The sequence below is a fragment of the Larus michahellis genome, chromosome 4 (assembly GCF_964199755.1).
Source record: "Larus michahellis chromosome 4, bLarMic1.1, whole genome shotgun sequence".
NCBI lineage: Eukaryota > Metazoa > Chordata > Aves > Charadriiformes > Laridae > Larus > Larus michahellis.
Genome location: NC_133899.1, coordinates 89585532 through 89596195, shown reverse-complemented (window position 1 = coordinate 89596195; position 10664 = coordinate 89585532). Strand labels below are relative to the sequence as shown.

At 48.9% G+C, this 10664-nt stretch overlaps 1 protein-coding gene across 1 annotated transcript; it reads right to left on the bottom strand.

The window, feature by feature from the left end:
• Nucleotides 1-2459: 2459 nt before the first annotated feature.
• DBX1 (developing brain homeobox 1) lies at nt 2460-10402 on the bottom strand. The gene is made up of 4 exons (XM_074582472.1): nt 6847-10402; nt 6238-6339; nt 4315-4517; nt 2460-3944 (listed from the first exon to the last, which is right to left on the bottom strand). Exons 1-4 carry the CDS (start codon nt 7199-7201, stop codon nt 3570-3572), a joined length of 1035 nt encoding a protein of 344 aa, XP_074438573.1. The 5' UTR covers nt 7202-10402; the 3' UTR covers nt 2460-3569.
• Nucleotides 10403-10664: the final 262 nt, after the last annotated feature.

Here is a 10664-nt window from a genome sequence, read left to right as displayed (position 1 = left end):
TGAGAAGAAGGACGTACAAGACGAATCTGGGCCACCAGGTCTTTAAAAAGATCACTTTAATATCATACAGCAGCAGTTGTTATGGGAGTGCGTGACATCCAGGACTACTTTGTTCCACAGTTTCAAAAACTATGGAGGCTACTAGTCAATTTGGAAACCTTTCCATCTCTGAAGGTAGGAAAGGCTTCTTATCACCTTTACTCCTTTCCGAAAGCACACGGAGAGTTGCATAAAAAATTAATATATTAAAAAATAATTTCCAGGGCCAGCAGTCCTGGATTGGCCTCACTAAGATTAGCTAGCTTCAGGGAATAGGCAAAGGGGGCCTCTCACACTCTTAACAGCAAATTATGATACAGTTTGCTCTTAGAAATACGCCCAAGCTGAACTCCCAGTGTCCTGCGCAGCAGGAGCAAGCCCAATTCTCATCAGGTACTCCTAAAACAGATGGAATCTCTCCCCATTGGAGGTAAGCGAACAGTACGCATCTGACATAAGACCTCAGAAAGGGTAGCTCTTCTGCAGGACTTCCCTTGGCACAGGTGTCCCGCATGAGCCATCACACGGTGGCTGTGAGCTCTGGCTTCACCATCAGAGTATAAAATGGAAGCCTTTGCAAGGAAGACTCCTTTCCTGCAAGCTTTGGATGCAGTCTGGCAGCTGTTGGTAAGTAAAAATACTAAAGCAACTCTTTAATTTCATATTAAGGTATCCCTGAATCTCAAATGGTTGTGCTTGGTGGTCATACAATGTTCTTCTTGCTATGAGATGGGGGTGTGTGTAAGGGTAAGATTGATAAGTGTTGCATTTCAGGTAAGGGTTTTCCCCTGTTAAGTGGCAATTCCAGGTTATTTTTCCTTTAGTAAGGCTATTTGTCTGGCAGAATAAGATGTAATAGCCCTTGTGCCGAAAGGAGTAGTCTGAAATAATTGGGTTTGGTAAGACTCCAAGTGCAGACAAGCTGTAAAGAGCAGAGGGTGTAAGACGATTAGTAGCTTCTGTCGAACACTGAATTTGTATAAGCGATACCTGTTCTGGTTTGGAACACGCTCCTTTCTTGAGTGTTGTGGTCTGTGTGGTGGGACCTGTGGTCTCCGGAGTTGCCTATGAATTTTGAAACAAAATACGGGGTTTGAATTAGGTCTGTCCTTATAAGTTACCTAACTATGGTCTTATGCGTACTGGACTAGTAAAACTTGACTTATAAATAGTTGTCCCGGGGTGCTCTATCATTTAAAGAGTCAATGGATGGAAAACAACATATGGTCTAACATACACACTGTTGATAATACACGTAACCGCTCTCTTATTCAAGCCTGTATGAGCAGTTGGGTAGATTGCACCAGTTGCTGCTTAATGCACATTTTTGTGATGTTTTAGGTATGCTTGGGAGATAAGTTGCATTTTTGGAAGAGCTCTTTTTTTTTTTTTTTAAAAAATGAACCAACCCTTATGCCATTTCACTTTCTTTAGTGTTTTGTGGGGTAAATGCTGCCCTCTCTCAGGTTTATGTTATCAATTGCTAATGGCTGTAAGGGGTAGGAGATGATTAAAGTGACAAGGTGTCCCGAATTAGGTGTGTCCAATTATCTAACTGGAGAGTAGCTGGAGACCTGGAATGGGCTTCCTAGAGGGGATGGTCGATGCCCCAAGCCTGGCAGTGTTTACGAGGCATTTGGACAATGTCCTTTAACTTCTGGTCAGCCCCGATGCAGTCAGTCAGTTGGACTAGGTAATTGTTGGTGGTCACTTCCATCTAATCATTCTTGCTTTCATGCTTTTCCTTGTGGCTGTGACGCTGTAGTGAAGTGGAGCTTAAAGGGATAGTGGGGTTCAGGTGGTGTCTCCTGCGTTTATTTCCATTGTTTTGGCATGTCATGAGTGGTGGGCATTAGTCAGAGCCTGCGGAGTGGAAAATAACTAACTTTGTAATGAAATCTCTTTCACAAGGACTCCGCTACCTGTATGTGAGCAGGAAAACATTGACGTTTCTGTAGTGTGTATTTGTATCTAAAACAAAAATACGCAAGTGGTTATGTATTTGCCTTGCATCGTAGAAGTGATCCTTGACTGGACTTAGACTTAAGACAACTCTTCAGCCTTATCTTTTTCATTCTATTTCTCTACCCCATAAGCATAGTCTAATCACATGCTCCCGGTCTACAGACTGTTGTATCTTAACAGGGTGATGGGGGGCAAGTGTCCACCATGACCTACCTGGGCAATAATAACTGGAAGGAAGGAGGGGAGTCAGAAGGTCTGTAGAGGGGAGTGACTGTAGAAAACCTTTAATCCTCTGGTTGAGTCACTCCATACTTAAAACGCAGGAAGATATTTTTGTAAGGCTATTTAATTTGAAGCTGATTTGAAGAGAATCACTACGCTGTTGATAAAATGCATTTCTCTTTTCTTTCTCTGTTTGGCCCCAGACACAAACTACAACAACCTGTAGGCAGGAATCAAGTATTACTGAATGATCAAGCTTGGAAATCTACTTTTTCTTTTTATTTGGCAATCATTCGCTTTATTATATATACATATTTAAAGTCTGTACATGGTAAAATACAAAATAAAAGCGTTTCTTTATAAGTTACAAAATTAAACAGCTACATTTTTCTGTAGTTTAGCTGCCATTTAATTAAAAAAAGGAGAGAAATCTTGCTGAGCCATCGTTATATTCATTCACAATAACCTTGGTATAAAACATCCATACAGAGTAAGTGTACAAAATAGTGTACAGTTCATATAAGCTGTGCAAAGACAGCAAAGTTCAGTCAAAAAAAAAAAAAAAATCAAAGAGGCACATCCACTTTCCTCTGTCCACACCATGGATAGCAGAAGCAAAGTGGAAAAGAAGCACAAGCCCGTGGGCAAAAAGGTAGGTTAGACAGTGCTTCTAATAGAATATTGATGCATAAATTAAAATGAAAAACATATAAATATATAAGGTCTCCATTACACAAGGCACACTTGCATTATACCTTAGTCATTCCAGGGATTTCAACAGGTCTGTTGCCCAAGTATCGTGCTATTTGGGGTGAGCAGGGAGGCAGCGTTTGGTCTGTGTCCCTCAATAATGTTATTTAATTTTGGAGGAGAGGGTTGCTACATCAGACCAGTTTTCAGGGTTTTGAAATCTTAATGGTAGCTGGAAATTCCCTTGAAAGGTAGTAAAAATGGCCACAGCATCTGTATTGTATTTTTTGTTGTTTCCTATCTGGGAGACAAAAAAGTCCCTTCTCAAGAGGCTATACTTTCCTCCCTGCTGTAAAGCAAGGAGCTGCCTGTTACTTGCTTTCAGCAGAAGGTAGCTAATGGAGCAAATGTTGATTGTTAAGCAGAGAGAGTTATGAAATGTTAGCAGATGCTGTGAATGTGAAAACCTTCACATGGGGCAGAAAAATAAGGAATACATATAACTAGAAAGCCTTGCAGCTACGTGATAAAGAACCTGCACTGGAGACGCATGTGGACATTTGGGTGGGACATGACCTCTTCAATTTATAGCACTCTGTTTTATTTACATCTTTGCAATGTCCCCATGTGATGGTAGGGGCGGGCAGGGTGATCTAAGAGACTGTTATTTCCTCCTCTTCCTCTTCCCCTTCATCATCCTCTTCCTCTGAGTCTGAGAAGTCTGAAGGTTTGCTGGGGCTGCTAGAATGGGATGGAGAAGGAGACATCTGGGAGTCCAGTCTGTCCCTCAAGTGCAGATGTTCTGGGGACTGGTGGTAGGTTAAGGGATGCTGGGGGCTGGGTGGGCACACGGGGGGAACCTCCTCCTCCTCCTCCTCTCCTGAACACTTCTTCCCTACGTCACTGAGGTCTGGGTGAGGGTTGAACTTGGTCGGTAGGGTCTGTTCTCTGCAGCCACCAGAAGAGAGGAGCTCTCTTTCTTTCGAGTTTCTCCACTTCATCCTCCTGTTCTGGAACCAGATCTTCACCTAGAGAGGAGAAAACCACCCAGAAATGAAACAGTTCAGTAAAACAAGGACTGAGAAAGGCCTTTTGGTTGCACCCTTGAAACCTTGCTCATGCCTATACCGAAGCTAACAGGAACCACAGAACCTGGTCTTTGAGGACCCTAAGAGAGGGGCTGGGGGCCAATAAGGCCGTGGTCTGTCCTGACCTACTTGCCCAGCTGGGAATTGCGCTGCTTTCTTGGCTCCGTGGATGCTCATGGCCCGGTAACTTGCTTTGGACTTTCTCCTGGTCATGGACTTTCTCCTGTCCCCTTCTTTCAAGCTGCCCCCAGGGATGGAGGGCCCAGCTCCCTGCACCACTTCTACCCTCCCCACCCAGTGCCTCTCTCACCTGCGAGTCCTTGAGGCCCAGCTTGGCTGCCAACTTCTTCCTGTCGGGTTTGCTGATGTACTTCTGCTTCTGGAACATCTTCTCCAGTGCCTTGCGTTGCACGTCAGAGAAAACGGCGCGACGTAGCATGCCACGGCGGGGCTTGCCACGGGCGGCCAGCGGCCAGGAGAAGGTGCCGGGGATGGGGACCACGGCAGAGGTGGCTGCAGAGGGGAAACACAGCACTGAGTAGAGTGGGACTGGACCCCACCACCCCCTCCCTGCCCTTCGGGTGGGCACCCATCGACCTGGAGCTGTGAAAAGGAGCTTTAGGCTTAACTAAGCGCCCCCCTTTCAGCCCGTGATCACTGGGATTAGATCTATCAATTCAAACGTGTAAAATGGATCAATAGTGGCTGGTTTTGTTGGGAGATTCAAAGGTCTCTGGCCTGAAAAGGCAAAGTGAGGCGTACCGGCTAAGATAGAGGTATAATAAAAAAGCTTTCTCTCCCACTCAGAAGAATTTGATTTTTTTTTTCAGGCGCTTTTATCATTTCAGATGCTTTATCATGCTTGAGATGAAAATGAGGACTTTTCTGATTCTGAACAAAACCGCTCCTCTTCAGATGCAGTTTTGATCAATCAGTATTCATCTTTTTATATTAATCTCTTCTCCCCCACCCTCCCCCCCCCAAAGTTGGAGAATTCAAGCCGAAGACATGAAAAGTAACAGCTAATTAGCACATTGCCTGGTTCTCAATGGCATTGGTATGATAAAAAGGGCAGAATTTCGTCTTTAAAAAAAAAAAAGGGGGGGGGGGAACCTCCCCAAGAGAGACAGAGATGCTAATGAAGCGTGAATGGTAATTGTGTAGTAATGAACTAACAGAAAAAGACTGAGGACAAGCAGCTAACGCCATATATTATTGGAACAAAAGAGATTTACACTTTCAAACTAAACACAACGGCATGCCAAGCTCCTCGGGAGAATACTGATGGCACAATCGTCTCTTTCCCCAAATCATTTTCATTAAATGGACATGAAAAGCTATTTATAAAGCTCAAGTTGTTTTTGTTAGGCTATTCACATGCTGGAGAAAGGAAGCAAATTCCATTATCCGAAGGATGAATGGAAGAGCTTGGGTTATTTTTTTTCGCTCTCTCCCTTTCCCTGTTTTCTTTTTAAATTAATAGCTTGTTTGTGTAATTAGATTTTTTTTTAATTGTTCTCTCTGCATCATAACACTTCAGCGCTGTCGTACGCCCGGTAGCCTGCTTTCTCGCCCAGACCGTGTCGGTTGAACACCGCTGACGGTCTAAACGAGAAGCGATGAAGTGGGAGACCCAAGGTGAAGGAGGGGAGAAGGGTTAGTGCGCGGTGAAGAAGGAGGAGGAGGGAAGTAAAGCCGCGCCCGCGGTACCCTCGATCCGCCTGTAAACCCAGCAACCCGGCGGGGGCGGAAAGATTTGGGGGAAGGGGAACAGGGCGGAGAGCAGCTTTCAGGGCAGTTCTGCCTCCCTCCGCCTGCGCGGAGCGCGTCCGCCGGGGCTGCGCGGGAGCGGAGCGCGGGCGGCGGCGGGAGCTGACCGCTCTCCTCGTGGTGCTGAAAGCGGCGGCGCGGCCCCGGGACGGGACGGGAAGTTGGGGCGGGGGGGGAGGGGGCTGCCTGGGAGGAGGGGGACCCGCCTCGCCTCGGGACCGTGACAATCCCGGCTAATTTGCCGATCAGCGGGGGGAGCGGGCAGGGAATGTCAAGCAGTCACTGCCTGTGCTAAATCGGGCATCAAATTGGCGCGACTGATGCTTGAATGTTGTACTCCCTCCAACCTCTGAACTAGAGCATAACCCCCGGGGGAGGATACGGGAGGCGGGGGTGGGGGGACGGGACACGGAGAAATATCACCGGGATCCGCCCGGAGAGAGAGGGATTTTTAGAGACCTACCTGGGAAATAGGAAGATCTGATAAAGGGCTGGAAGGATCCTTCAAAGTACGGAAAGGAGAAAGTCTTGGGAGGGACGCTCTGAAGCAACGCAGGGGACGTTTCTAGTAAATAAATAAAAATGAAATTAAGCAGAGGGTTTCCACCGGTTGCACTCGACCGACGGCACGGCTGGGTCTGTCGCTTGGTCTGGGGACCACTGCGGTGGTACTTTTCTCCCCCCCCCCCCCCCCCCAAAAAAAAAGTCAAACTGAGCTCGGAACCGCCTGGGGAAAGCGGCATTTCTGCTGCGAGGGTTTTGGCAGGAAAGTGGCCCCCGGGATGGCAGAGTCACCCAGGAGATCCCGGCGGTGGAACCCCCCCCCGCTGCCTGATCCTCCCGCCTGTCCTGCGGCCGCTCTAGGGGCGGCGGAGCGGGACTAGCACCCAGCCAGCGCTCGCCCTTAAATACCGGTAATGCCGGAGGGCTCCGCAGCTCGGTACTCGGTCCTCCCTCCCCTTCCTAAACCGTCTCCCTCCTCTCCATCCCCCCCCCCGCCACCACCCTCCTCCTGCAGGCGGTGGGTTCCGCGGAGCCCCGGAGCGGGGGGTCGGGAACGGGGGCCGCTTACCGGTGCGGGGGGCGGAGGAGAGGATGGCGTTGACCCCAAACTTCAGGAAAGTGGATTCGCTGCTGGATGTCTGTGGCGAACAGATCCTTCTGGAGCCGGCGGCGGTGGTGGAGCTGGCGAGCTCCGGCGTCCCGGAGTCTGTCCTGGTGGCCGAGGTCGGGGGGGACATGCTGGGCGGGGGGCCAGTCCTGGGCAGGTAACCGGTGGGCCTGCTGATCCGGATCAAATCTTCCACCAGGAAGCTGGAATGGCTGGAAAAAGCTGACTGCAGCGACTGAGGCAAGGTGAGGGTGGGGGTCGGCCGCAGGAGGCTTGGGTAGACGGCCGGGGGGGCGATGAGGCTGGGGAACATCATCGCAGGGGCCGTCCGCCGAGCAGGGCTGGGGCCGCTCGCTTGTTTGTTTGCTTGCTTTTTGGGTTGGTTTTTTTGTTTGTTTGTTTTGTTTTGTTTTCTGTTTTGCAAACCTCGTTTAGTAAAGATCCAGCGAGCGAGCCTGGCGGGGTTCTCTCTGCCCCTTCCTCCTGGACGATGGGTTTTATAGTGGTCAGCCCCGCTGAGGCTCTTTCAAAAGTGACAGCCCCAACAATGGGGTTCAACAAAGTTCTCCACTTGAGCTTCATTCAGGGCGAGCTCCGGGCTTCTCCATTGGTCCGGGGCTGCAATTTATGATTGGATTAGACTTCATAAGCAACCGGGGCACAATGGCCCCGCCACAAAGAAAGTGTAGTCATCAATTTTGCATATTGACCGCCTCTTTGGAATACAGCGCTCCAAAGGCTCCCAGCAGGGTTTTGTTCAGAGGCAACACACACAGGCTAATTAAATGCCTATTTAAAAGTTTCGAATGACATCTTGCCTCGTAGAAAGGGAATTATTTAAAGAAAGCACTAAATTTATTTGCCGCTCCCCTGCTGAGTTTAGGAAATAAATCAATAAATATTCATATAAACTTATCTGCGGACTCTCAGAAAAACACGGGTTTTGTGGAATGGAAAATACAAATTAGACAACGTGGAACTAAGCTCTGAGGAGGGAGAAAAAATATTCGGAGAGCGGATCCCATCGCGGTTTGAGCGTGTTCTGCCCCCTGCTATCAGTATGCGGCAAAATTTGTGCTGTCGTTGGGGTTATTTTTCTATCTGCACGGCAAAGGTTCGGCAGAAAGTGAGTTTTGGGGTATCAACCTCTACTTTCAGGACCCGAACTCCTTAAAAGTCCACCGTATGTGTGCTCAGGCAAGAGGCTTGCCCAATTCGGACCGAAATGTAAGCTTTATTGTAGCCGGTAAGAACTCCGCTGCGAGAAAAATCTGAACATCGAACATGAAAAGGATCTGAACAGCTTTGTGGAACCAGAGCAGCCCCCTCAGGTTCTCAATCTATTGGTCCTCTTAAGCTCATCTACATTAAAAATAGGGGAAACGAAGGCGACGTTGTAGCATTGGGATCCTTTTGGCTAAAAGTAGTCTGAGCTAGTCTCGGGTTTATCGGTATCGGTGACTCGAAGCCTCCTCGCCGCCGCCAAATTCACCTCAACTCGCTTTTGAGCTGCGGGCGAGAGCAGAATTCCTGGAGGTGTATTCAGCTCGGTGCCGCAGAGCCCAAAGTCCCTCAACTTTCGTGCGAGGGACAAATGACATCGTCTAACAGAAAAGTAGAAAGCGAGGACTTCTCTGGCAGAGAGGTTTTGTTCGTGAGGGCAAATATGGAAATAGGCGCAAGTGTAGTTAATTTCCTTTGGAGTTGGGTGATGAATGCAACTATTGAGAGTGGTTTTACCTGATTTCTCTGTTAAAGACTATAACAGATGTGTTAAATGTCCTATGTTTTAAAAGCACCCTATTCAGTCCTTTGGTGCGGCTGAACCTTTGCAAGCAGAAGTGTGCAGCTCAACCATGCAGCCTTTATCCTATTAACCATGAACTAACTGTCACCTTCAGCTGTTTTCCCTTTTTACTTTTTAACACAAAGCTTTCTCAAAAATCTTATTAACCAGCTTTATTTCTCTCGATGGTTTTTGTCCGGACGTTTTGTGTTGATTATCTCCATGTCGATGCTTTAACCATTCAATAAAAGTGCATCTGCGATTTATATCACATTAGGGAAGAAAGAAAGTCTGTTAAACCTCTCCCTTGATTCAAATCAAAAAGTTATTTATTGGAGAGGACGGAATCAGCCCTCGAAATTGTATGATCCTGACAAGCTTTCCCGGTGCTGTACGCCGGCCTCCAGCAGATGAGCATCTGCAGAAGGCTGACTTGGAAGATCTGAAAGCATCACTTTGAAATCAAACCTCGCTGGAGTTTCCCCCCCTCCCCCGCCCCAGTTTTGTTAATCTTGACGTTTAGCAGGTAAAGAAAAAAGGGAAGGAAGGAGCGGACAGAGCCCAAAGGGCTCGGGGGTGTGTGTGTGTATGCTGGCGGGCAGCGCGGCGGGTCCCCGGCACCTGCCCCCCCGCCCCCGGCCGGCACCGCTCGGGCACGGTGGGGGGAAGGTGGGGGGGCTGCCCCGTCCTGCTCCGGTTTTAGCTTGCCTCCCACCCCCCCGCCACCCGGGCTTCTCTCAAGCCCGTTTATACGCACGGCTGCTCTCAAGGTGTTATTTCGCAAGCGGGTGGGGCGGTAGCGAACGGAAAAAGCAAACAGGGCTTTCCCAATAAAATAATTGACGCCACCCTCCCTACCCAGCCCCCCCGCCTCTGTCCCCTGCTCCCTGCCCCTCTCGCAGCCCGCTCCTGCTCTGTCACCCCCCCGCATGTCCCAACACAGCTCCGCCCGGGCTGCTCCGCGAACACTTCGTTTTTTACAGTCATTATACGTTTCCTTTGAGATGATTTACTCCTTTCTTTACATATACATTGGGGGCATTTTGCCTCACTATAGACCAACTGCTGCTAATTTCTCTGGTTTAAAAAAGAGGGTCTGACATTTTCTGGAAGGTTGGGTCAAACGCATGCTGGGGCACACGTGGACCCAGTTCTTCCTTGTGATGCGTCTGAGCACACTCATAAAGAATTCCTTAAGCACCAAGGCAAAAGGGACTAGACATCTATTGAAAGGGAAGATAGACCATAAGAAACCAAGAAATCAGACGAAAGGATCTTATTTTAAGTGATCTCCTTTGGAAGTTTCTTTTCAAAGGCAGTGATCATTTAAGAGAAAGGGAATTCTAATGTCTCAGGATAAAACCTGTGACTAATGCCGTTTGACCTATGCTCACGCCGTTTTGTGCTTCCTGCCATTCATTTTAATGTCGTTATCTTCAAATTTATTTCTTAAAAGTCACTCACTTTCTTTGTCGCTTGAAAAAAAAAAAAAAAAAAAGAAAAAAACCAAAACACCCACCCCAAAACCGCCGGGAGCGGAGGTAGGGGGGGGGCGGGGGGGGATAGGATTTGAAGCCTGCGTGTGTCCCGGTCCGAGGTTGATAATCCGCATGAAATTGGGAGAGCCAGCACTTCAAATCCGGAGACCAAAGAGCTCGCCTTGGGCTGGACCAGAGGAGCGGAGTCGCGCCGGGGAGCTCCATCCCTCTCCCCGCCTGTCCCCGTTCCCCCCCCCGGGAGACGGACGTCTCAATCACCGCCACGGCTCTGCTCGCTCCCCCGCGGGGGACGTTCCCCCCCCCCCCCCCCCAAGTCTTTCCCGGGGCGATTTCCCGCTTGGGAAGGGGAGGGGGGAGAAGTTTGGCTTTCACCTGGATGCGGGAAGCCAAAGCCAAACTTCTCCCCCCTCCCCTTCCCAAGCGGGGAAATACTCTACAAGGGTCCAGGCTCCGCTGCCCCCGTCGCTTCTTCTTCTCCAAACCTGTGTGTAAGC

What these genes read in the sequence shown, in the direction of transcription:
- DBX1 (XM_074582472.1), bottom strand. Translation starts at nt 7,201, where the DNA reads ATGATGTTCCCCAGCCTCATCGCCCCCCCGGCCGTCTACCCAAGCCTC. An exon ending in CTCCTCCGCCCCCCGCACCG is followed by an intron (nt 6,340 to 6,846) that starts GTAAGCGGCCCC and finishes TTTATTTACTAG; the next exon opens with AAACGTCCCCTGCGTTGCTT. An exon ending in TGGGCCTCAAGGACTCGCAG is followed by an intron (nt 3,945 to 4,314) that starts GTGAGAGAGGCA and finishes TCTCCTCTCTAG; the next exon opens with GTGAAGATCTGGTTCCAGAA.